The sequence below is a fragment of the Pezoporus occidentalis genome, unplaced genomic scaffold (genome assembly GCF_034315485.1).
Source record: "Pezoporus occidentalis ecotype Australia unplaced genomic scaffold, CSIRO_AGI_Poc_V1 ctg143, whole genome shotgun sequence".
Taxonomy (NCBI): domain Eukaryota; kingdom Metazoa; phylum Chordata; class Aves; order Psittaciformes; family Psittacidae; genus Pezoporus; species Pezoporus occidentalis.
Window position 1 is genome coordinate 995,941 of NW_026913241.1, and position 26,279 is coordinate 1,022,219.

Here is a 26,279-nt window from a genome sequence, read left to right on the forward strand (position 1 = left end):
GCTTATTCACTGTGCTTTTATAGCTTTGCCTATTGCAGTTTGGTTGCACATCCCCTAAAGGTATGAACTTTTGGAAATTACGCATTATACGATACCAAAAAAGCAAAAGTACAACACTACAGACCTATGTGTTAGGACTTCCCACACATCACAGGAGTTGTCTAAAACAATGAGGTTTAATGCCTTTAAGTTCTCTCACGTATTTTGAGAGGAGGAAGGGGAAATCTAAAAATAAAAGTCAACAAGAGCAGTCTAAACAGATAGTGTCACAGGTACTTCCTCTCAAAGACCTAGATAAAACAGAGCCATCTTCCTAGTAGAAAAAGATATTTTAGTAAGAGTATTACTCTTAATAAATCTTAATTAAATCTCTTAATAAAGATTTTTTTAGTATTTAATCCCGTTTGAATGCAGGTTTTCAAAAAACTCCCAAGCACTTTACCTATATCAGGGTAACACAAGGACAGACTCTTTGTATTTTAGTACTGTCTTCGTTGGACTTTCTGCCTGGATGCATAAACAAAGGTAGAAAACAAATCAAGGCAAAATGTTGTTTGTCATATTTGATGGTGAACATGAGAAATAAGTGTGGATGGTGGACGGTTATGTCTTATCACCCACAATTTTCCTTGAGATACCCAACTATAGCAAAGTCTTTTTTCTTTCAAAAATAAAATCGTAGATAAAAGGGTTTTTTTTCCTCTCCTCCCCTTTTTTTTTAATTACATGAAAGATGAAATATCTGCTTATCTAGAAAGATGCAGAGTATCAGACTTAGTAAAATAATAAGCATATTAGAACTGAGCAACAGGGATGGACATGTAGTTTTGCTTGACATTGTAATTCTGTTTCCTACCTCTCTGTGCCCCATCTCCCTTCTGTCAGCTGCTTTAAATACTTGTTCAACAAAAATACATCAACGGTCATACTAGTTAACAATTCCATGCCTCCAGGTAAAGCTCAATTAAAAGGCTCAAGCAGGGTTTTTCTATCAGAAACAAGAAAAAAATACAGCTGATGTTTTTCACAACTTAAAAAAGGGGAAGGAGTGAATAAAGAGAAAATCAGGGGAAAAATAACCAAATTCTGAAGAGCTTTTTCAGAATTAGAAAGCACTAAAACCTACTCAAGTTCTTTTTAGGGCATCTTGAAAAGCAGGGGATAACCAGGTAAACCCCTGACTGACTTTCTAACAGTTGCACAGCACATACTTCTACATTAAAGCATCTTAACATATTCCAAATAGTTCAAGCTGCTTTAAAATTTGGCTAAAGGGTCTAAATTGGGCACATTAAAATGTACACGTTTTTTGCAGAAATGCCTCTTTGTTGTTCTTCACAATCTAGTAAGATACTACCACAGCAGATGTCTCTGGGGTAGAGAGAGTGCATGTTGCATGGTGATAGGGAGGTTTTCTCCCAAGGAAATGTCATCAGCATTCAGAGAAAATCTTCAGCTGCTCAGAATGAAAGTTTAACCTCCTCGGTTGCTTGAATTCAGCATCTTGCTGGCAGTTATTGAGAAGAAGCAAGCCCAAAATAACAGCATTGTTGTTTGTTGTGAATCCTGGTATGAAAGACCTCATCAAAACTGAAGGGAGGAAAAAGAAAATTTCTAAGAACCACAGAATTACAGTAATGTTTGTTAGCAGATAAGACTGATGTTTCCAATTGAAACATGAGATGAAAAGTGAATCCTCAATTTCTCTTTATTGGTGTTTATCAAAACAGTTATAAGTTTTCTTTCTAAATATGTAAGCTTATTAATACAATTTTGCATAACTACAGAATTCTCACCCTTCCCTCCTTTCCTGGCTGTCAATGCTCATGTCACATTAAGTTAGGATTCCTCCATCCCAAGGTTTTTTGTTGTTAAATTTCCTTTACATTCCAAATTATACTCTCTTTCAATGACAGGAAATAATTTTCAATTAGTAATGCAAAAGTGAAGGTCATCTTGAACAAATTCTGCTCTCCATCAAAGACAAAATGGAAGTGCAGAAGAGCAGCAGTTGGCAGAAGATAGATAAAGGAATACAAAGTGGCATGTTCTGAAGTGTAATTACCTTTGAGAAGTATAAAACATGGGGGGGAAGATATTCAGTATTATTCTTTTGACAGTCTAAAACATCAGTTATTGCGACTTTTAGTAATTATTGTTATTTAAGAAGTTACAACTATTGAGATATTTAACATTACAATTTATTATTTATCAATTTTTATAATGGAGTTGCAATCCAACTGCTAGATTACTGCAAATGAAGCTATTGATAAGATCCACCATTATTCTAGTCTGAGAGACTTCTGCTTCAGGAGAGCAGGTGGCAGTTCTCTGTTGACCTGCTTGGTATCTGCTCAAACTGAACCATGCTGAACAAGCACTGGACAGGCACAAGTATGGGAATCACTATGGGCACAACTTGTTATTAGAGCTTTACAAGTTAGAGGAGAAATAGGAAAAAAACAAGTGAATATTCACTTCATCTCTGGGTTCAGATGGTTTTCTCTTAGTGAAACAAAGCAAAAAAGAGAGAGAGTTTTTGCATATGAACAGTATCTAGAAATGCTAGGAAAGTCCCGCATACCTGGCATTTTTTGTGGGGGATTTTAAAACATCCCACTGTTAGAAGATTTTACTTAAGTGCCTTTTCTACATAAACACATTTTCCAGCTCCAAGAGAGAATTTGTATTTCTTCTTGGCTTTTGGTAAATAGCTGTCGTTTGACTCCTTTTTGTCACAGGGTAAAAACAAAAAGCAACCATCAGTCCTTTGAGGGCTTGAATTCTGTTGGGCAGTGGTAAGCCAGGATTTAACACTTCTCAAGCTTTGTAGCTTCAGATAGCCTACAGGTACCAGTGTGAGGTATAGTCCTCATATAGTAGCCATCTGTGTGGAAGGTGAGACCCTGTTCTACCAGCAAACAAGCAGAAACGAGCAGACATTAACTGAAGAATTAATACGCACATCCATGGATTTACACCAGATGTCTCACCACAGCTTTCGTCCCAAGCCTCACTAAAAAGGTGACTTTTTTTCCGTCATCAAGGTGCAGATGAGACAGGCTTAGCGATACAACTGACTACAGAAACAAGGCAGGCCTGTTCTCCCCTCTCCCCGCAAACCTCTGCTAACTCCACATGTGCTAGTCCTTGACAGCCACCTCATCCTTTGCTCGCTGAGGAGCAGAAAACCCATTCAGCAAAAAAAAGCACGAGTGGTTTCCATCCCATTTAGCAATATAGGTTGGCTTGCTAAGGAACCAGACGGGCACCCGACTTGCATGAAACAAGGCTGGCACTGCACAGCCAGGAGCATAACCGTTCTTTGCAGCAGTTACTTTTCTCTGGCTGTTGCTGTTGGACCTTACCTTTGCCTTACTTCTGCATGAAACTCCACTCTGCTCTTAATCTTTTGCAGGAAAAGCATAGCCATCTCCCATTTTCCTGTATTCCCTTCCCAAAGTTACATCCTGACATAAACAAAGCAGGCTACGGATATATTCCTGGACCTGAAGTTCAGTTGTGCTGAAGGAGGTGTGCAGTGGGAACATAATTACTACCCCTATAGCCAAGAGGCTGGCAGGGAGCAACAGCAGATCTTTGGCATTGTTGTATGACATGGAAATCAGCAGTGTATCCTTAACGTTAAAGTCCCCCCTCACTGGCCAGCAAGAGCATGCTTAGTGTTTCATCTGAGGCTGCCTGTCTTGGTGTAGTATTTATTACTCACCACTTTTTTTTTTCCAGAGAAAGTCCTAAAATCACAGTCTAGTCCATCACTGCTGTCCTCAGGGTAACTGAAACAGACGATTGGTGGAGTAATACACCACCCTGAATTGCTTTTAAAGAGATCAAAGGAGGCACAGCTGTGGTTGCACTGTGGGGCATGTACTTTGTCTTGAGAAAACTTCAGAAAACCTAGGAACATTAAAGAGCTAAGTTTCATTGCCAACAATTCCACAGCAGTCACAGCTTCTTTACAAGCGAACATTTCGCACACTAATTATTTAGTTTTAAAAGTCCTATGGCTTTCACCTTAGTCTCTACCTGGAACCATGGTATAACCAACAGCATGGTATTTAACACTATGCAGCTCAAACCAAGTCTCCATGATTAAAATTACCATTTTTAATATAATATTTCCTTACCTCATAATTGAAGTCAAAACATATTATGAAAAAGCCTTTCAGATTATTTAGATATCAGAAAAAAGCATCCAGGAAAAGATTCAGTTCTGTTTGTCTAGTAAAAAGTGTTAGAAATTCATGTTCACTGTCATCATAGTAGTTGGCATATAGAAGCAGTGTGTTCGCATTTCTATCAATCAGATGTGTTCATACACTTGTTTCTAATGCAACAACTGGTGTGAGATATCAAAGGAAAATATGGCATCAATATAAGTACATGTAAACTTATTCTGTCACATTTATAGAAAGCAAAAATAAATCAAGTTCTGAGTGGAAGCAAACTATGAGAATAAAAACTAATCAGAAAGAGAAGAAAATAGAACAAGTCCAAAACTGGAAAAGATTAATTCAATGAATGGCTAAAAACTGTATGAGCACTGAATAAAGGGCATCTGAATGAATACGTGAATACTGAATAAAAGGCATAAAGAATATTGAGAAATACTATAAGAATACATCACCATGCAAGAGCCTGCTTGAGAGTCCTCAATCATTCCAATTTGATAAATACAGCACAAACCAGTATCAGTTCAAATTGTACGCACTGCATCAGCAATTCTACACCTTATTTTATGGTGGTGTAAAAGTATAGACCTTTTTTTGGTTCTCAGGCTAAATTGTCCATAGACATTAAAATTGAAGTCTTCTGCTTTATGCTGACGAAGCATTTCTGCTTGCATCATTACCGTATTGATATGCTTATCATTTTTTGTTGGCAGAAGTGCTACCTGCCAACAGCAGCATCCTATTGACAATGGAAGACATGATAGAATCATGCACAGAATAGGCTGACAGGAAAGCCCTTTCAAAACAGCTGTGTTAGCAGTACAGCAATTTGATCTTCAGATAATGTACATTGGAGTTGTATCTTTATAATCTCTGTAGAACATTATTAAGAATGTTTTATGGCAACAGTACTAACTAGTGCTGCACTGCAAGGCTGAACCAGCACTAACAAAGGTCAAGAACAGTAGGAGAGTCTTTTCCATCCGAACCAAACCATAGTTCATAGACACTGAAGCACATTGTGATTTCAGAGTGACACCTTGAATTCTGAATTTTAAAAAGTTGTATTTACTTGTGCTTGCAGGGCAAATATCATGGCAATCCCATGCATATAGCAGTGATCATCTCAAACTGTTTAAGAGAAGAAAGAAGAATATTGGCTGCAGCTAGCATGCCAGTACAGGTAATGAATTACATTTCACTAATCTGCTCCATGTTAATCTGCTCACATGCTTTTGGGACCAAATCCTGTCCTTTCATTTCACTTGAGTGATTTGTGTGTGCTAGCGGTTGCCAAAGGTTGCCCTTTAAACTCATATTTATACTTCATTAGTGGCTCTACTGCTGCAAGCATTGCTGTAAGTGACTTCTATGTCACAGTTTATCTTCAAAGAGTCTAATCTGTGGTAAAGGCTTTAAAGAGATTATTCTTCACAAAATATGTGTATATTTTAAATTATGCAGTGCATGAGTTCAGATTAATTATGCAATGTAAAAGACATTCTATCTGATGTTGCAAAGGCATTGATAGGTTTTATATGAAATTTTAAAGTTTTTTCTTCAAACAACATAAAGCCATCTGGGGAAATTGTTACATGATTGAAAAACAGATAGAATTTTTTAGTCATATGTATTCTTTTTAATCACCTGTGGGTGTAATAAGTATTCTTATATGAGTATCAGGTCTTTTTAAGAAATCTAATCATTTATGTTTCAGTTTCTTTAATTGACTAGATATTTAATGTTTCCAGTATACCCACACCCTTTCACCTTTTGGATTTCAAAAGTTAAAGCAGCATGTTCTTCAGATCTGTGGAACTAAACAGATTTGCCTGTTTACACCACTCTCCAGCTGGTTGAAGATGAGCTTTTGAATTCCCTCTCTATGCTAGGATTTGCAGTACAGTTACTGTCACTTGTTAGTATTACTCATCCACCCGTTATCTGGTTCAATGTGTTCCAGGGGCCGCTGGAAAAGTCTCTGCAGAACTCTGTGGTTTCAGAACGACAAAGAAATGTAGAACACAAAGTTTCAGCCATCAAGAACAGCGCTCAGGTATTGTATTTGTCCTGTTCGCTGTTTACACAGCCATGATTTTCACACAGACATACTTGAACTACCTTTAAGCTGAACTAACTTTCACACATACTTGAACTACCGAAAGCTCAAATGCTTTTGCTAGCAAGCTGCACCAACCATTTTCAGTTATTCTGAGGACCTCAGCCCAGACTGACTACTCAGGACATACCTAGATCCCCAAGTTTTTACAGCTGCTCTGGGTCCAACCTATTTTAAAGCTATCCCACTCATCTCTATGTGAGTTGCAGGCAGACCACTGAGTTCAATAAGACCATACCTACTGTCTCAAAAAAGACATGAGGTTCAGTAAATGTATCTCTGCAACTTCACCTCTTTGCTAGCACTAGCTAGCCTTTGTGACCTGTGAGTCACATACCAAGGACTTTGTAAAGCTGAAGGCTACATGGCATAATTATGTGTTTAGGAGACATGAGGGGAGAGCACTGGGAGCTGATGGTTAACAGCTCTCCAGGAGTTTCCCATACCATTGCAGGGCAGAGCTGGGCTGAGCCAAACCTGTGGCGATGTCCCATAAAGACCTTGAAAGTTCAGTCAGAGAATACATGCCTGTTCAGTTCAAGGCAGGGTAAGGATTCATATTACCTACAGTCTCTTTACTACTACAGCCCCACTTTCAGCTCTGCAGTCTTCATGTAGAAGTTACATTTGACATGCCTGTGTCTCTACCATTCAAGAGCGACACTTCTTGTATATCGGAAAGAGGTCCTAGTAGCATTTTCTCATCAGTGTCCCCCCTACATGGGGAAGAAGTGTTAGAGAAATTGAACCCTTATAAGGATAAAGCTAGTTTTAGAAGAATGTGATACGAGATCTCTATATATGTTTTAAGGTAAAAGAGTTGCAGAGCAAAAGCAAAGCTGCAACACAGCAGGCTACCATGCTGCTCCTTCTGCCTGCATGGGGATGCGCAGCCAGCCCTGAAGACCAGTGAAAATGAGGTTTTTTTAGTAGGTAATTAAGTTGAACACAGAAATCAGCCAGTTCCTTGTGTATATAATTTCATGCTTTACACATATAATTTGAAAGTTTAGTATCCAAAATAAAGAAGAAACCAGAATGGCTAATTCTGTGTGTCCTAATTTAGCAAACAAGTGTTTGTATTTTGACAGGCACTTGCACATCTTGGAGAACTAAGAAGTGTTTTTTATGAGTTGTTGGCAGAAACAAGGCTTCCTATAAACAGCATAGAAAAGACCTTCAAAGTAAAATAGATGATTGCCTACAGTTTTTCTTGTTTTGATGTGTCTTTTTTTGAATTATCATTGTTTGGTTACTAGAAAACACCTCCTAAACTTTTTGCAGTACATATGAAAACAAACCCTTACAAAAAGTCAAAGCAGCAAAAATGTTTCAGTTCTTTACCCAAATTCCTAAGTAATTCTCCAAATGAAGTTTCTGAGCTCTGCTGCTGTTTCTGCCTCCATCTTACTTGGCTTTGCACACCCCATTCCAGTTCCATTGAAGTCAATGCAAAATAATCCATGTGCCCCATTTTAAAGCTCCAAGAGGAGTGTTAGGTTATTGGCATAATAACTTTAATTTAGCCCAGGCTAAATGGAATCGTTCCTACTTTCACTGTGTCACTGAACTAGTAAACAAGTGGTTAAGCTGTATCAACTACTGTTTGAGGGCAAGAGAATAATAGTTGGCTTTCTGAACAAGTAAAATGAATCTGTGTTTATAAATGTGCATTTCTAATTCAATCAGCTTCTTAGAAGTTTACAAGATAGTAAACAAGAGTTCCCAGAACTGATTAGGGATTTTGAAATGGTAGGAAAGGAAAAATACTACATATGCATTTTCCCATTACTAAACAAATTCCTTGTTATGTCCCTGTGAAAACCCAAGTAACTTTACTTTCTTTTCCCTGGGAAAGATGACTGACCAAGATGTCAAATACTTGGAAGACTTGCAAGAGGAATTTGACTTCAGGTATAAAACAATACAAAGCTTAGGTAAGAGGTTTTGTAATAACTTTTAGATTGTCTATGAAACGGCTGATTCTGCAGCTGGACTCCAGTATCAGGGAGTTTTTGTGCATTACTATTATGGTTTATCAACAGCCAGCAAGTAAGCACCACAATGCTACTTACTTACTCCTCCCCCCTCCCCACTTCCCCACCCTTTAGTATGGGGAATAGAATTAGAAGAGTAAAAGTGAGAAAACTCATGGGTTGAGATAAAGACAGTTTAATATGTAAAACAAGAGCCATGCTCACAAGCAAAGCACAACAGGGAATTCATTCCCCACTTCCCATGGTCAGGAAGGTGTTCAGCCATCCCCAGGTAAACAGGGCTCCATCATAGTTGTGAATGCTCCATCCCTGGCAGTGTTCAAGGCCAGGCTGGACGAAGCCTTGGGTGAGATGGTTTAGTGTGAGGTGTCCCCGCCCATGGCAGGGGTGTTGGAACTAGATGATCTTAAGGTCCTTTCCAACCCTAACTATTCTGTGATTCTATGTGTAATGGTTACTTGGGAAAACAAATGCCATCAGTCCGAGCATCACCCCCTTCCTTCTTCCCACAGTCCTATATGCTGAGCATGACCTCATATGCTCTGGAATATCCCTTTGGTCAGTTGGGGTCAGATGTGCTGCCTGTGTCCCCTCCCAGATCCTTATGCCCCTCATCCTGCTCGCTGCTGGGGTGGGGTGAGGAGCTCTGTGTAAGCTCTGCTCAGCAATAACTAAAACATCCCTGTGTTATCCACACTGCTTCCAGCACAAACCCAAAACACAGCCCCATTCCAGCTACCACAAAGAAAATTAACCCTACCCCAGCCAAAACCAGCACAGTTACTCAGATAATGTATGTAAACATAAAAATGGATTTTTTGGTGTTTATAAAGTCTTGGAACATAATAACTTTTTGGGGTTAGCAAGGTAAAGAAGATCTTGTCAAATAAGTATAAATATTTTCCATAGATAAGATGCATAACGGCATGAACAGTAGTACTTTCCTTAATTTAAAGAACTTTTCCATTTTCCTCACTTTCGATAAGGCACTTCCTTGGATGCAGAAAAGCCTCTTCTTTTCCTTAGTAGAGTTGTGCAAAACTGATTTTTTTAGCCTCTAAAGGCGAGTTTGAGCCTCTAACTTGGGTTTTTATTCTTTTTTTGACTACAGTGGTGATAACCAGCTGGTAAGCACTCAATGCATGTTTGATCAGCCTGTGATGGTTGAGATCTGCATATGGCAACAGTCCTTGCATGATCTCTTTCAGAAAAGAAACTGAGGTCCACCTGTGTCTGCTCAGATATCTTCATATTATCTCCTTTTTACCATGCAAAGATATTGGGCTTGAAATGTCTGAGTTCTTAAATGTGTCAGTCCTTTATGATTAAGGCCTGATGTGGCCAGACAATCAGAAGAGATCAAGTTGATACGGTTTAATGAGTTGTTAGTCATCAGGCCAATGATAATTATTTACCACAGATAATTGAAGCCTGTCCCACTTTCAAAATGAAACATGCTTACATAAATGACTTTCAGGGCTTAAAATTTCACTGTGTCAACAAATGCTCTACACCAGCACAGCCAGCTTGTAGTACCTTACAATGCGAGCGAGAAATTGCTGTGGCTGAGCTGACAATCACTTTCCTGTCTGCCTCTATTGAAGCATCTACTCTAATATAATAGGAAGATGTCAGTCCAGAGCTTAGCAGAGGCACAGTTGGCACCCATTTCTTTTTTGAAGGTGGCATGAAAGATGCAGAGCAGCAAAGGGTGGGGGAAGGTGAGGGTGGGGGAAGACCTGCATATGAAGAGCATGGGGCCATCCTGGGGAAGCTTGAAACTAATGCATGATCCAGGGAAGGGAAAGAGAGAGAGAAATACCCAGTGAGATCGGTGCTCCTGGCTGCTGAAATCCCCATGGTGTTTAACACTATCTCCATTTCAAATGCCTAACTGCCATTCTCTCAGCCAGACACATAATTCACATCAAGTCCAAAGAGCTTTATTCTGACTGCTGACACCATAGGCATGTTTCAGTAGAGTACAGACCCATCACCGATCCAAGACAGATGTACATAATACACATGCAGATGCACATAAAACATTTATAGATTTCTAGGTATCATCTGTATGTTCTCTAGCTTTTCCTGTTCCACATACACACCTAAAGTGTGGACTCATAAAACCTAAATTAAACTTATACTAAGGTTAGTCCGTTCAAATGAAATATGCTATTACATAACCTATTGATGTCTGCAGTTTATTTTTTCACCAGCTCATGCTGCACTCTGGTCGTGGTTTCTTTCCCTCCTTTCCTTATAAACACTCACACGCAGCCACACATGCATTTATACTGCTTTTTTTTTCATCCCCTGCAGAGCAGAGCGACAAAAACAGCGCCCTCATTAAACAGGAAATGTTGGCGTTGCAGGCGATGCTCAATACTTTAGACTACAAGAGAAAGGTTTGTGACGTGTTCTGTGGTCACTTTGCTTTCTCCCCTTATTCCCACGCCAAATACTCAAATGTGTACATGTGCCTTTTTAGATTCTCCTCTCAGAACAACAAATAACAGAGGAGTTAAAAATCCACATAAAGTTTGGGTGGGTATGGGTGATTTTACCTAGCAGTTAAGAAACTGGCAATTTAGTAAGAGCTCTATCAAGGATATGGTTCTACATACCTTAGAAGTAAGGTAAGGGCATCTCGTACATGCTGTACAAAATGGATAACTTAACTGGCAATCCATAGCTTTTAAAGTAAATAAAATACATTCGAAGTAAATGTAATCTAATAATTGCCAAGAAAAACAAACAGAAAAACAACAACCCACCAATGGTATTTGCTCTGTTCAGCAACTGAGACTTGCAAATATGACATTCCCCTGACTACTTCTTTGCTGGCATGGAAAACTGTACATTTAGGCAATTTGTTCAAGTCCACGTACTTTTTACGGTTAAAAGCAAGCAAGCAAAAAAATCCCAATGCACTGGATGTGATGCAAATCAAAAGGAGAACTTTTTGACCTTGAAAGTGCTAGTAAGTGTCAGCTTTTTGGAGGTGTTATGCCCACAAAGAATGCAACAATCCTCCCTCCCACCCCCCAGAAAAGACGGTTTACTGAGGAAGAGTTCATGAAGATTCAAGATTTATTTCAGTTACGATGAGTGATGAATCCAGTCACCTCTGAGTTACAGATTGAAGTGTGAGAGACCAAATACAGTTACTTCCAAAATAATTGAAAACAAATGCAATCAGCATTTATGATACTTGCTGAATTTTGTGGCTGCTCCCTGTGGTCAGTTAGTGACACCTGTCCTATTTTACAGGAAGTACTCAGTAAAATAGGGCGTGTGATTCATGAAATCGATATGCTTATGAGCAACATGCTGACTGAAGAGCTGCTGGACTGGAAGAGACGGCAGCAGATTGCTTGTATTGGGGGTCCTCTCCATGGCGGGCTTGATCAGCTCCAGAACTGGTAAACTTGCCTTGAGCTTTTGTTTCCACTGAAAACCACAGGAAGCCTGCTGCACGTGAAATGATCATTCCTTTAGATCAGCTGCAACAGCAGCAAATTCATGAGTAGCTAAGAAAGTAAATAGCTAAAAATACATTTTGCTTTGATGGACAGTATTTGCTATCCAGAATTAATAATATTAGTGAACTGCTGAGCCTGAGCCGCGGCTATCACTAATTTTTTGGCTTGATAGTTGTTCCAGATAAGTGATACATGCCCTCTTGGGGGTTTTGCTTGAGTAAGAACTGTGCTGACTGAGTTTATCACTGAGGACAGTGGGAGCTTTGTCTAGGCAGGAGCCGGGTAGACACTTTGTGCTTTGACTCACTAGGTACATCACTCCTCCAGACTTCAAGCTATGCAGGAATTGAATGGCATTAGTCTCTGTGGCAACTTGCACTTTTGATTGCAAATCAAAAGAAAACAGCATGTTTAAAAAGATAATGCAGCCAGGGAATGTCAGTGTCCTAAACATTTCGTTCCCATCAAAATTCTCTCCTGGCAAAGGTGAGGTAAAAAGAAAAGAAGGAAAACAACCAAAAACCTTTTTAGGTTGGGGAAAAGAAAAAAGTAATTTTTGCCTCCTTTTTTTTGTTTTTCCACTGAAGGTTTTTTTTTGTTCCAATTAAGATGTTAAAAATAGATTTTAAAATTTGATTTTATACACACATACCCATTAAACTGTTAGCAAGTGTGCTTGCATTTGATTTTCCTTACTGTTTTTACATTTCCTCAGTCTTGGTAACTTGCGCATATTATATAAATATTATCCTTTTAAATAAGATTGCATTTTGCAAAACTACTGAGCAATAGGAAGCCATTACATTGGCACAGTTTCCCAGCATGTAAAACATCAGCAGCATGTATAGATTTCTTCTGGATACACAGCATAGCATTGCTGTTGATGACACCCTTTACATAAATATTTCCTTTTGGAATGAAGTAGTTACTTTGCCTGAATTATTCATACACTCCTGTGAATAAAAGATGAACAGACATGAGTTTGGATAAAGCTAGAAAGCACCAGTCAGCACTGATTCTGATTTCCCCAAGCAAGAACTTCAGTGGCCACTATGTTCTAAGAAATGGTTTACATGGAAGATTGCAAACTAATCCTTTGTCTTGCTGTAGTTTCACGCTGTTGGCAGAGAGTCTCTTTCAAGTCAGAAGGCAGCTAGAAAAACTGGATGAACTGCTGACCAGACTGACTTACGATGGGGACCCAATCCCACTGCAAAGACCTCAGCTGCTGGAAAAAGTCAACTTTCTGCTGTACAATCTCTTCCGGAAGTACGTAAGCTATTGTCAATGTACATAAGTTTATTTGACTTGACTTAGATTTATTGGCAACAGTGAGACCATATTGTTAAGAAGGAAAAAAATGAAACAAGTTTGAGTCCCTGAGGATCTTGCAGACCAAGTTTCCAATATAAAAAGTATGTACAACCATCATCAAAAATCCTAGGAGCTGAAGGTGCCAGGCAGCTTCGCATGTTCAGCAGTTAAAGGTTTGTGATCAAGTTCTGCCTCTAAGTGAACACACAAAATCCACTTATTTCAGTATGAGTTATGTACATAATGCTGAGAAAAATTGTGGTGGTTGGCTGTGGTTTTTCAAAGTGGCAGGTGCCAATTTGTTTCTTGTCTTTCCTCTTCCCCACCAAGACATTCTTCCCCACCCAATTCACCCTTCTACGAATAGGTAAATTATCATCATCCCTCTCACCTTTTTTACTGGCTATACTGGAGATACACCACAAATTACTATCTGAAAGCAAAACATGGTCAACTTTTCTTTATAAAAAATGAAAAAAAGAGAAAATGATTGTTAATTCCATTGGAGCCAGGCTCTGTATTTTCATGCTCTGCTTTATGGTTCTGTTAAAAGTCTTGGTCTTCCAGATATTTATCAGCCTGGTACTTTAGGACTATGGAATTGTTAGTTTGGGGGGTTATTTTTTGATGTATGGAACAAGTCAACTCTAAGTTAGACCACTGGATCATTTTGAGAGCTGAGAGTTAGAATACATACCTCCCAGTTCACATCTGTAAGATATACAAGCACTTCCCTCCCCACCCCACCCTGCCTAATACAGCTCCATGTTTATGCATATTCCTCACAATCTGTTGTTTCACTTCTTTTCACACAGTTCATTCGTGGTTGAAAGGCAGCCCTGCATGCCAACACATCCCCAGAGGCCAATGGTTCTTAAAACATTAATACAGTTCACGGTTAAATTGAGGTAAGGAAGGGAAATCTGATATAAATTCCTTCATTTGCATACTGCATTTTATGCTAGTTGAATCTAGAAAGAAAAGCAGACCAACTTGTGTCAGAGACCCTTTTGACTCCATGGAGATTTTCTGGAATGGGGATATAAAAGCCACAGGACCTGTCACTCGTAATAAGTGGCAATAAAGAGTAAATCAGTGAGGAAGGAAGGCAGATTGTGGCCAAAAGTCAGCAACTTCAGGGTTGTGTAGGCACTGAAATCTTGTTTTAATGACTTTGCAAACTCAGTAAATAACAATAAATATCATACAAGCCAACATCAGAGAAATTTCTGCATTTTGGGGAGCTCAGGAAAATCAATGACAACTTGATTCACCCCCACTATCTCCTTGCCCGACTTTGTGAAAAGACTGAAGGCTGGAGAACTCTCATTTCCACCTCACAGCAAGAATGTAAGGATGGTTGGGTGGTGTGGAAAGGGTACGTGAAGGAAAATACTTGTACATCTACAGTGCAGTCAGATAAATCCATCCCTTAATTGTTACTTCTTTGTTGTCTCTCTCTAGCCATTCCCTCAAACACATACTAACTTTCCCACATACTTGCAGGGAGGGTAGAACACCTGCCACTGGAACAGCCCAGCTCCTCTTACTGAGTGTACAACTCTGTAAATCATGATATAATACTATATGCTGATCTGTTTTCAGATTTTAATTATTACAGACACTTTAGTGAGAAGCAACTGGTCTCCAATATCTTCTGTTGAGAAATTTATTCTATTAATATCTACTTTTACATTTTCTGTTTTGAAGGTTGCTGATTAAATTGCCAGAGCTGAACTACCAGATCAGAGTGAAGGCAACTATTGACAAGTAAGGACGTTTAAAGTGAAGATATTCTCTCCTTCTCTACAGAAACACAGGTTTTTCAATTGCTACTGGATCTGATTTAGAAGTTGCTCTAAAAAGGAAAAAAGCAAAGCAAAAAAATCCCCAAGCAAAACAACACACGCCCCCCCCCCCCCAGTAGTTAAAACACCAAGTAATGTTTTTCTATTTTTAATGTGGAAGACTTGTCTTTTTCTAAAAAAAAAGCTGCTATGTCTAATTGGTATTTTCAAATTGGAGGCAGGAAGTCATTTAAGATTTGTTTCAAGACCGATAAAATTCATTGGTCTGAAATAGTATCATCACACAAAGTTTTAAATTAAACCATATTGCATTGTTAGCTTTGAAATACAACTTTATTCTACTTGTGTTAATAGGCCCAGTAGCTTTGATGCAGCTGCTCCAAGTAGCACCCAAACCTCGTGCTTGAAAAGCTAATGCTATTATTAGTAATTGGCAGCTTAGTTTTATCCCTGCTTGAAATTAAGGCTGCTATGTAAACTCTTCCTTCCTAAAATGTTTGATTCTCCTTTATGTTCCCATTATTTCTTACAGTAGACCCAAATGAACAGGATCCCCAGCTTCTCTGATTATAATTTCCTAAGTAAAAAGCATCTCAGGGCCTGTCTATACTATGTGAAAACAGTATTAATGCTGCCTGGTGTCTCTGTAAGTTGATGCATCTTCTCTCAGCAATGTGTATTATCTTAAGCAATACCCCGTACTGTGGAGCAAGCTTGGTGACAGATAGGTCACGGCACCCTAGCATGATTAAACACAGGACAGAAGACTTGCTGACAAGGTATGATTTCAAAATCAGCAAAGGTGATCCAAAGGGCCACTAAAACCCACCTTGACCACATGCACATAGATGTTGGCCCAAAAGAAGGAAGGAAAACAGTAGCAGAGAAGCTAGGACTGTTTCTCTCAAAAGCTGTATACTGTCCAATTTGCTGCTATGCACATGTTCTCCCCATACACCAGGAGCTAAATACATAGGCTTGTATTGTTCCAGAACACAGGCATGCAGGTAATTAAATAGTACTGCAGCTTTGAATATCCACATCATTCCAGTAGGAGGAAAAAGCTAAATATACTACTTGCATCTGGCCAGGTACAAATTTCAGTTCTTTAGTTCAGAAATTGTTGCTTGATTTTACTGGTACTACAAGTTAACTTTGACAAGGCAAAATCTACCACCTCAAGATATATTTCTCATTACAAGTTATGGCTTATACATTTATTGATTCACAATCTGTTCTCCCCTCTTTCCCTGCCCCTCTTCTGTTTTAGGAATGTTTCAACAGTAAGGTAAGAATATAAAACATCATATTTCTTAGCTTAATCAATATGACATCATTGGAGTACATAACTGTAATGTCCCCCATAGTAACCGTAGATTCATTCTGTGTGGAACACACACGAAAGCAATGAACATGGATGAATCCGCAAATGGAAGCCTGTCTGTAGAATTTCGACATTTGGTAAGTTTGACTTCTTTTCCTGTCATGTACCTTTGGTATAGAAATCAAAGACTCTTTAAAGGCTATGCTGGGAGAACTGTATTACTGTCACGTATACACACTCATTTTCTTTTTCCTTATACAGAAAGTTTACCCCTGGAACCTCTTTATCCCATTCCATGCTTTATCCATTCCGTAAAATAAGACTGTATATTTTCACTGAAATAACAAAGCAAATCCTAACTAATACCAGAAAAGGAGAAGACTAATTGTGCTGAACTACAGTTTCTCAGAAACTGGGTTTTATTCATAAGAAAAAAAACCCAAACCAAACATCATCACTATCTAGGGGAAATTATAATTGAATGCTCTAGATCTAGTTGAAACTAATGCCTGCTTGCAATAACTGTCTTTTGAGAGATTACAGCACTACTTCTGTAGCTTCTCTAATATCTCATTGAGCCATGCTTTCTGACTGGACTCACTTCCCTATGATATTTTCTAGAGCTTAACCACAGATGCAGTGAGTCAGTGTAGGTTTGCAACAGGAGATGGAAAGTGACAGTCATTACTGCTTTTTCTATTATACATTTTGTAAGCACCCTAATTAACACTTTGTTACGTTAATTTCTTAAAAAATACTTTAAAAATACCAAAAGACTATTCACTGAATAGACTTTCCAAGGCATAGTGTCAGAGACTTTGTCACAGAGTATGTATGAAAATAAAACCTTATCATATGAAGAACATCATGGTTAAATATGTTAAATATTAAAAATTAAATAATTAGAATTTATTAAATAAAAATACGGCCTTTATATGTATTTCTGTCTATAGTTTCTTTGGCACATAAACATTGTTTTGCTTTATACAGCAACCCAAAGAAATGAAATCAAGTGCTGGCAGCAAAGGAAATGAGGTTTGTGCATTTATTTTTCATGTTATTCTTGATTACTCTCACAAATATTTAAGATAGAATTTTATTTAAATCAAAGATCAACCATAGGTCTTTTCCAGCCTAGTTGATTCTGTGATTCTATTCTATTCATATGTTGTTAGATTTTGAAATACATATTATCCTTATAATAAGTATAGGACCCAACTGTCATATGATAGTATAATGAGAACTTTTCAGAACTACTCAGAAATTTTAATTATATGCCATAGTATCATATATTTTTAATGTTACAATAGAAGGTAAGAAGTAATAATTTCAATACATGCATTCTTCTTTTAGGCTTCCTTTTTGGTCACTTACATTTTGGGAAAAAGAAGCTTTACAAGGTTTTTGTTGAAACAATTTCTCCTATAGGAATGGTTTCCTGTTGGCCAAGTTTAAAGCTGAAGTAAGGGTATAATTATATTTGCATCAAAGAAGTTTGCGTGCCTCAACCAGGACCAAAAGTGTGCTTAGTTTAGCAATACTCATTAGACTCTGGTTGTAGGTTCCCCTCTTGTGGTGACACTTACACTATGACATGTCAGCCCTAACAAAACAGCAGATACTTTGTAGTATCCAGGTTTCAGAGATACGCAGGTACCACCCGACACACAAGGTGAAAAGGTATTGCAATGCTTGCTTGCCAGCTGGGGAGTTCAAAATCCACGAATTCTTGCTTTGTGGAGAGCAGAAACCAGAAGTATTGACATCAGCACATCCAGAGCACTGTGTACCTGTGATCACCTGTATTGTATAGCACTCTTTCCATTCCTTTAGCACCCCTATACTTCTTCCCTTGACCAACTCCTAACCCCTTCCCCTTCCTTCTTCTCTGCTCTGGGGCTGGAACTAGATGATCTTAAGGTCCTTTCCAACCCTAACTATTCTATGATTCCCAAGTGCCTCAGGTGTCACAGACAAAATCAGAATCCCAGTTACTGCATGCCTTCATTCACCTTCTGCATCTCTGCCAGGAGGGGAAAGGAGAACCACCCCAGCAGGGGAGAAGGCAGGATTATCCTCTTCCATGCCATGCTGGAGGCAGCAGGCAGGGAGCGGGAATGCACAAGTACACACAAGAACTAGGGTGGCCCGTCACTGTAAATTTAGCATGGCTATTTGACAGGGAAAATATGCACATAAATCTCTTACCAAAGCAAGAGTCAGAAGCCTGCAGCCAATGATACAGCCTCTGCCAGTGCTACCACAATTGTGTTTCCCAAGATAACTGCAGCCATAAAATGCTTCTATGAATGCCACCTACTTACCTAGGAGGGAAAGTAGCTTATACTGGTTTAAGGTATCTCTGTACACTTTTTTGCAGAGTGGAAGTGCCAAGGGGAAAGTTGTACTAGCAAGTTTAAAAAAATATTTAATAATAAAATCACTCATCACAGATGTAGTTGTACCAACATAAAAAGTTATTACAAGTAGTCTTTAAATACAAAGCAAAGGTGTGATCAGCATGGAGAATTTTAAGCAAGAACCTAAAGCAGAAGATACTTGTGCATCCTTCGCGTGGTGTTTCTGAATGGAATAACTTGCAACCCGATTAGCAAGACTGAAACTCAAAGCTGGCCTCTCAATTGCTTTGACCAAGTCATTTGCATCAAGACAAGCAAATGCAAAAATGTAGGTGTAAAACTGTTAGTGTTCTACTTCTGGTAGCATTTTACTCCCACTTTCACATACTGTGCCTTTATAACTGTGTAAAACACAGAGCTGTGGAGAATTAGGACAGCTGAGCTGTGACACTGCTGATTTCCTCAACCAGAGCTTCTCCTTGGTCAAAATCAGTCTGGGAAGTCATTGCTAACATAAGCATTGGATGATTCCACCTGTATTAAAACATTTGAGTTCACTTGATGGTTAATTATCTCATGTAAAAGCCCTCAGCTCTAAACTGGATTTTCCCTTTGCAAGGCAGATTTATTATTCAGATACCTGAGGATCTCCTGTGGTCTCAATCCCTTATTTATACAGTATCTTTGGTTGCAGTGGCCTGCATGTGTCTTGGAGGAGGTGTTCCATGGGAAAGATAAGGCCACAAAGCACTTTCCCAAGGAATAGTTTTATTTTACATTGATTGAAACCAGAGTAGCACAATAATTGGGAGCATCTTGATTTGGGATTTTTGATCCTTTTTACAAGTCTGATAAAACAATTATGTGATGGGAAGGGGAAAAACAACAACATAGGAAAAGGAAAAATGGATTTTACTTATGGGGATGGAAATATATTTCAAAAGACCTGTTTCCCAAGGGGCAGAGATTTGGATCTTTACAGAGCTATGCTGGTTTGTAATCAAAATAAAATGCTTGTATTACAAACTTTAATCAACTATGACAGACAGACTCCCTACCCGGAAAAGCTTGGCGTTTTAATACCAGATTTACATTAGGTTAGTGATTTAGGGCTCTACTCCTTCAGCTAGTACCATCAAAGTATACTTATGACAGGCCTGTGTTCCTAGAGGCAGCCTATTTGTCTGCCTGTCATTAAAGTTGTGGCTTATTCTTTCATTTCTAGGTTGTTTCTCCTGAAGTTTAACATCTCTTTTTAAATCAGAATTGTTATTCAGTAAAGAAACTTTAGGAAAAATTGGAGATACTCTTTATCAGACGCAAAAAATAATCCGTTAACATTTTGTGTGAAAATCTGTGTTTAAAAGTACCCTTTTATTAAAAAATTAAAGGCAAAAATTTGAAGCTTAAAAGTGTTGCTTTAACAATGTCAAGGGTTTTTTTTAGATTCATCAGGAAAAAACACACCAGACTTCTGGACTAATTTAACATCAGTGTTTAACAAACAAATGATTTCCTTCACTGCCTTCTTTTCCTGTTCTACTTATATCTTGGATATGTGTTTTCTTGCGAAGTTGTGTCATGTCAGCAGTCAGATCCCTAGAACAGTGTTAAATACCATCTGTGCATTCACAGTTTTATAACCTATTTACTCCCACAGGGCCCTCACATGGTGACCGAGGAGCTGCATTCCATCAGCTTTGAAACGCAGGTCTGCCTGTATGGATTGACTATAAACTTGGAAGTGAGTATTCAAGCCAGATTTTTTGAGGCAAGAATAAAAGGCGTTTTCCAGCAGCTTATGGAAGAACAATAGTGTTGGGCCAGACCACAGGTCTCTATCCTAGATGTTATCTTCAGCAGTGAGCAGACGCAGACATAATATTCCAGAACTTCTGGACAGAACTGTATGCTTAAGCAAGAAAGAGGAGGCTAAAAAAACAAAGTATAACACAGCAGTAACACTTTCCTTGGCAGCATTTACATACTGCACTCATTCTTTCCACCAGACCAGCTCCTTGCCTGTGGTGATGATTTCCAATGTCAGCCAGCTACCCAATGCGTGGGCTTCTATTATTTGGTACAATCTGTCAACCAACGATCCTCAGGTAGGTTTTCAGTGTGCAAGTACTGACTTGCTGCATTTTCACATTCCTATTAGTCAGTTACCAAATATACTCATTATAAAAAGGCTGTGTTTCCCTCAAACTGGACCTGTTTTCTTCACATACACTGTTATCAAGATCATAGGTTTATGTTTGCTTTATCCTTTGCTCCCTGTCCAGATACAAAACCATATGCATGCTTAGCCTTCCTTTTTGTAGGCTAGAATAGCATTCTTAAACTAAAGACAGTCAATAGCCTTTCTCCACAACTTTTCTAGTTTCAATTTGTCTTTTTTGGATGTGATTGACCAAAGGTGTAGATGGTACAAAATAATTCTATTAGTACAAGTACAATTCAAAACTATCAAAGTAGGTGCATAGGTGGGTCTGCAATGTACTCAAGTACTGCTTTCCTGCATACCTTTTATTGGAGCTTTCTGTGGAGAAGATAAATGTCAAGTAGCACCTTCTATGGGCTCTAACTGTGAACAAAAGCAGAGTCTCAGGCTCTAAATTCAGTCTACAGTGTTTGCAGACTGTAGAATAATACTGTCAGTAGCTCTCATGCTTTCAGTTGGGGATTAGTGGCAATCACAGAGTGTTTGGAGGAGAGAAAGGGTGAGAGTTGACCACAGAGTGTGCCTAAGAATGATGGCAGGCCAGCCGACCACCAGCCTGGACTATGTTATCACTCTGTGAGGCTCCCAAAGAGCTTTTGCATGGTCTTTAGTATGTTTATGGTATGTACCAGAAACCAAATGAAAAACTAAGATGAGCCAAATGATTCAACAACATATCACTATGAGTACATGATGGTTTAAGATTTCCATGCACCAAACATATTAAAGTATGAGACTATCTGCATTAATTGGACAAGACTTAAACATATTTTCACTGTCTTAATATACAATGCTATCAGAAGCATAGCAAGAAATTTTATCATCCAAGATGCACACGCAGACTCTGTCTCTCTCTAGGGGTTTCCCCCTACAACTCTGCTCAGGCACCCAAGTGGACCTTGCTGGGTGCCTGCAGGGGGAAGGGTCAGCCTTTTGGCCAATTTGCCCCAATATATCCCCCTCTGCACACCTCATTTTTAACACTTCCAGATTCTGCTCAAGTTCTTGCAGCCTCTTTCACAGCCTGCACTGTATTTCATGGTTGCTAACTGTCTAAACAAAGCATTAATTCTGTTGCAGAATTTGTCTTTCTTCAATAATCCTCCTGCTGCCACTTTAAGTCAGCTCTTAGAAGTACTGAGCTGGCAATTTTCCTCGTATGTCGGTCGTGGACTCAATTCTGAGCAGCTCAACATGCTGGCAGAGAAACTTACGGGTAAGAGTGTAGAAACATACAGGTTTTATTTGCTCCTGAGCTCTTATATTTGATAGTTGCAGGTAATGAGTTCAAGCATATGTCATGGCTTAACACCAGGCAGCAGCTAAGCTCACCACTTCCCATGGTCAGGCAGGTGTTCAGCCATCCCCAGGCAAACAGGGCTCCATCATGTGTAATGATTCTTTGGGAAGACAAACACCATCACTGCAAACATCCCCCCCTTCCCTTCTTCCTCCTCCAGCTCTATATGCTGAGCATGACAGCATAAGGAATGGATCATCCCTTTGGTCAGTTGGGGTCAGCTGTCCCAGCTGTGTCCCCTCCCAGCTCCTTGTGCCCCCTATCCTACTCACTGTTGGGGAAGGGTGAGAAGCAGAAAAGGCCTTGGCTCTGTGTAAGCTCTGCTCAGCAATAACTAAAACATCCCAGTGTTATCAACACAGTTTCCAGCACAAACCCAAAGCAGCCCCATTGTAACTACTGTGAAGAAAACAATCCCAGCCAGCCCAGACAGCATGACCTTCACTTCCAGAGCTCACATCAAAAATGCCACAGGGACATTCTTTTCTTTAAAGAAAAGCACATGTCAGCTTATTGTCTCCGCAAAATGATTCAACTTCTGAACTTCCAGACTGCCAAACTGAAGAGGGCATCAGCGTCACACTGAACTGTGATGTTATTTTGTTACCTTAGCAAGTAATTATCTCATGCATCTGAAATCAAAAGGAAGTCTTTTTGCTTGCTTATGTGGTTTGGTTTAGGTTTTGTTCCAGTTTTAGTACCTGTCTGTGTGGGTCTGTTTAGTTCTGGGACCCATCCTTCACCAGTGACAGCATAGCAAGGGGGCCCTGTAGCTTCAGAGAGATGGACTATTGAACACTTTGAGCTGACTGTCCCGCAGAAGAGAGTCCTTAGAAGAAAGCTGGCAGAAGGAAAGAAAGCTTTATCTGTTTCTGAAGAAGAAACAGTTATAAAACATGTGGTGAACTGTAAGAAACTCCATGCTGAGGGTGTAATAAAACATCTAATCTTAGGCAAGAACAGAAGCATTTGTCAAAGACCAGGGGGAATCTTTACTTTTATTGTTTCAAAGCTGGAAGCAAATACTGGTTTCCCTGCGTAACAGTCGCTTCCCCTGCTGGTTTCTTGGAGGTTCCTTGCTTAGTGGAGGTAGCAGAGTTGAGAGGTGTCATTGTAAATCCACAGAAATCATAAAAAAAAAAATAAACTGTCTTAAAATGTGGAGGTTCAAGGTAGAGCAAATGCCAAGAGAAGTAACACTTGGGCTAAAAACTAAAACTGAGCATAGCGTTGCAGAAACAAAGTCCCACACTACTTCAGGCAAATATTCCCAAAACTACTATTAGCAGCTGCTTCAAAAGAATACAGAAAATCTGATCTACATCCCCTTAGCACACCCCTCTCAATCCATCTCCAGGTCTTGGAAGTACTGTACTTCTCCCCCTGCACCAACTATATCAAGGTTTATCTATTTCAAGACTTCAGAAACACAGGCTCACCATTTGTTTTTTCCCTCGCAGGACAACAAGTTAGTTACAATGATTATCAACTATCCTGGGCAAAGTTCTGCAAGGTGGGGCTCCAAAAGTAAAACTGAATTCTTCTTTCTCTTGCTGCTCATGTGTGTGCCTGTCTCTCAGATGCTACTGATAAGACTCCCACTTGTGATGTGTGGGACTTACAGCCCAGCACAATCACATTCCTTGTAAAAGTTTAACTAGGAAAATAGTATTTCCAGAAGTTTAAAGTTTGGGCTAAGAGATATACTTACAATATAGAGTTACATTGCTACAGATATTGGAAACTGTCATTATAGCATGCCCTATATACTTCTGAAAATGGCCAATAGATCGTGCTGGCAAACCATACAGTATATTTTCATAATATATTTTTCATATATACAGCCACACAATATATTTTTCATAAAGCACACAGTAATTTTTTTCATATGGTCAGCTGTGACCTAAATTATTTCAAGTTAGATGATATATTCAGCAACTTTGATGAAGAACAGATAAATTGTTGAGAAAGAAGGGTAAAATCATTTTATTCTCATTAACTACATTATTTAAATAAGTATGGAACCTTGGAAGAAAGCTCAACTTTCTTGTCATCATTTCTGTCAAAATGGAATTTCATAACCAGGAAGAAACAATGATTCTTGTTTTTTTTTTCCTTGAAAAATGAGGTGCTTCCAATGCATATCTTAAAAATCAATTGGTTTTATGTCAGGCTGAAAGAGAGACATTACTCAAAACAGCAGTTCAAATTTGTAATTCTGGCTTGAACAAACTAGATTATTCTTAAAATACCAAGACAGCCATGTCATATGGATGTTGGCTAACACCTCTCACTTCTCTCATGGTTGTTTTTTTTAACGATTAGGAACATTTGCCTGGAAAGTCTTTTACCTTTTGGGTTTGGCTTGAAGCTATCCTGGACTTAATTAAAAAGCACATTCTTCCTCTTTGGATTGATGGGTGAGCAACAAGGAAACTGCTCTGTATTGATCTCTGCCTGCTTTGTCTTTTTTTCTCTTTACTAATCTCAGTTTTACCTATGCAGAAGAGAATTTACAAAGAGTTTAAAACTTCTCCCTCTTCCCATTTATAACTTTTGGAATATTTTGCCAACAGGGAACACCACTGAATCTCTTAGAAACAGCAGGTTATCTATTTATCTGTTCTGCCAGCGTACAGCCAAGTACTGAGATAAATTTCATTATGCTTCATAGCACTCTGCACTCAATGCCATTGAGCTCCACCTATAAATCACATGAAGCTTTTGTCATAGTTTCAAGACCTTGTAAAGCTTTTGTAACCAGCCTTTGAACATCTATATAAAGTTTGGCCAGTTGCACTGAACAGACTGAAATCTGTACTTTTTTTCCAATAGTAAACCCATGATTTTTTTTTTGTTACACTTCAGGTACATAATGGGATTTGTAAGCAAAGAAAAGGAGCGAATTTTGCTCAAAGACAAGACACCAGGAACATTTTTGTTAAGATTTAGTGAAAGCAATCTAGGTGGAATTACCTTTACTTGGGTGGATCAGTTAGAAAATGGTAAGTATAATTTTTTAAAAAATAACATAAACCTCAGACTTTGCAATACACCTGTAATACAGAAGCCATGGTTTCTTCAGTTTGAAACTAAAATTCACGAGTATCATGTCTTAGTATGGTTTCGGGCAAGATACAAGTATTGTATTTACTGAAACATAAACCAAAACTCTGAAAATCTACCTCTCATTTTTTAGCTATCTTAAGTTCCTTAGGAAATGAACTTCCTTACTGCAGGTTTTAAATTTGCGTACACACGCGCAGAAGGTATATCTTGAAAGCTGATCTGAACAGGTAAAATCCACACCAGTGTAAGTTGCAAGAGAAAGGCAAAAAACCATTTCAACAGTAGATACTGATCTACCAGTTATCAGTGGTCATGATGCCTTTGTATTTTTACAGGAGACGTTACATTTCATTCAGTGGAACCCTATAACAAAGGTCGCTTATCTGCACTGCCTTTTGCTGACATACTGCGTGATTACAAAGTTATTATGGCAGACAATGTTCCTGAAAATCCTCTGAAGTATCTGTATCCAGACATTCCCAAAGATAAGGCGTTTGGCAAACACTACAGCTGTCAGCCAAATGAAGGTTAGGCTCCATTTCTCTATTTGACCTTTCTGCAAAGCAGCTGCAAAATCAAGAGGCAATTTGAGGCATGTGGGGAGGGGAGAAAGAGAACAGATTAAGATGCCTCCTTTAATTGGCATCAAGATAAGTGTTTTAACATGTGTCTATCATTTAGACAGCTTCATTTTGTAAATACATTCTTGGTCTTAGAGGTTATATTAGAGGAGACAACAACATTTCAAAGAAGCTAAGAAATAGATCTTAGGGTACAAACAGTCAAAAAATCAGGATTACTTCTTTTCCTGACCAATGCATTACAAAATTCAGTGCTCGAGTGTTCAAAGGAGATGAAACTGAAAAGTCATCTTGCTGATTGGCTTTGTAATTATGTTACAGTAGCATGCAGTCTCTTCAATTTCAAGAGAGTTCTGTATTTTCCAAACAGCTTGGAAGACCCGTTTTATTTCATTTCATTAGGTGGAACCCTATAGCAAAAGGTCACTTACCTACACTGCCTTTTGCTGACCTACTTTGCAATTACAAAGTTATTATGGCAGACAGTGCTCTTAAAAAACCCTGGCAA

At 38.8% G+C, this 26,279-nt stretch overlaps 1 protein-coding gene across 2 annotated transcripts in view; it reads left to right on the plus strand.

Moving 5' to 3' along the window:
- STAT4 (signal transducer and activator of transcription 4) overlaps window positions 1-26,279 on the plus strand; it is a 41,766-nt gene that overhangs the window by 11,706 nt on the left and 3,781 nt on the right. For both annotated transcript variants that reach the window (XM_062610008.1, XM_062610007.1), the window contains exons 4-21: window positions 5,278-5,376; window positions 6,157-6,249; window positions 8,171-8,249; window positions 10,629-10,714; window positions 11,580-11,731; window positions 12,902-13,060; window positions 13,921-14,013; window positions 14,816-14,875; window positions 16,184-16,201; window positions 16,281-16,374; window positions 17,228-17,272; window positions 20,258-20,341; window positions 20,607-20,705; window positions 21,902-22,037; window positions 23,582-23,634; window positions 24,447-24,541; window positions 24,990-25,126; window positions 25,526-25,717. In XM_062610008.1, the coding sequence (XP_062465992.1) occupies window positions 5,278-5,376; window positions 6,157-6,249; window positions 8,171-8,249; window positions 10,629-10,714; window positions 11,580-11,731; window positions 12,902-13,060; window positions 13,921-14,013; window positions 14,816-14,875; window positions 16,184-16,201; window positions 16,281-16,374; window positions 17,228-17,272; window positions 20,258-20,341; window positions 20,607-20,705; window positions 21,902-22,037; window positions 23,582-23,634; window positions 24,447-24,541; window positions 24,990-25,126; window positions 25,526-25,717 (1,774 nt within the window). The remainder of the gene's footprint in view (window positions 1-5,277; window positions 5,377-6,156; window positions 6,250-8,170; window positions 8,250-10,628; window positions 10,715-11,579; window positions 11,732-12,901; window positions 13,061-13,920; window positions 14,014-14,815; window positions 14,876-16,183; window positions 16,202-16,280; window positions 16,375-17,227; window positions 17,273-20,257; window positions 20,342-20,606; window positions 20,706-21,901; window positions 22,038-23,581; window positions 23,635-24,446; window positions 24,542-24,989; window positions 25,127-25,525; window positions 25,718-26,279) is intronic.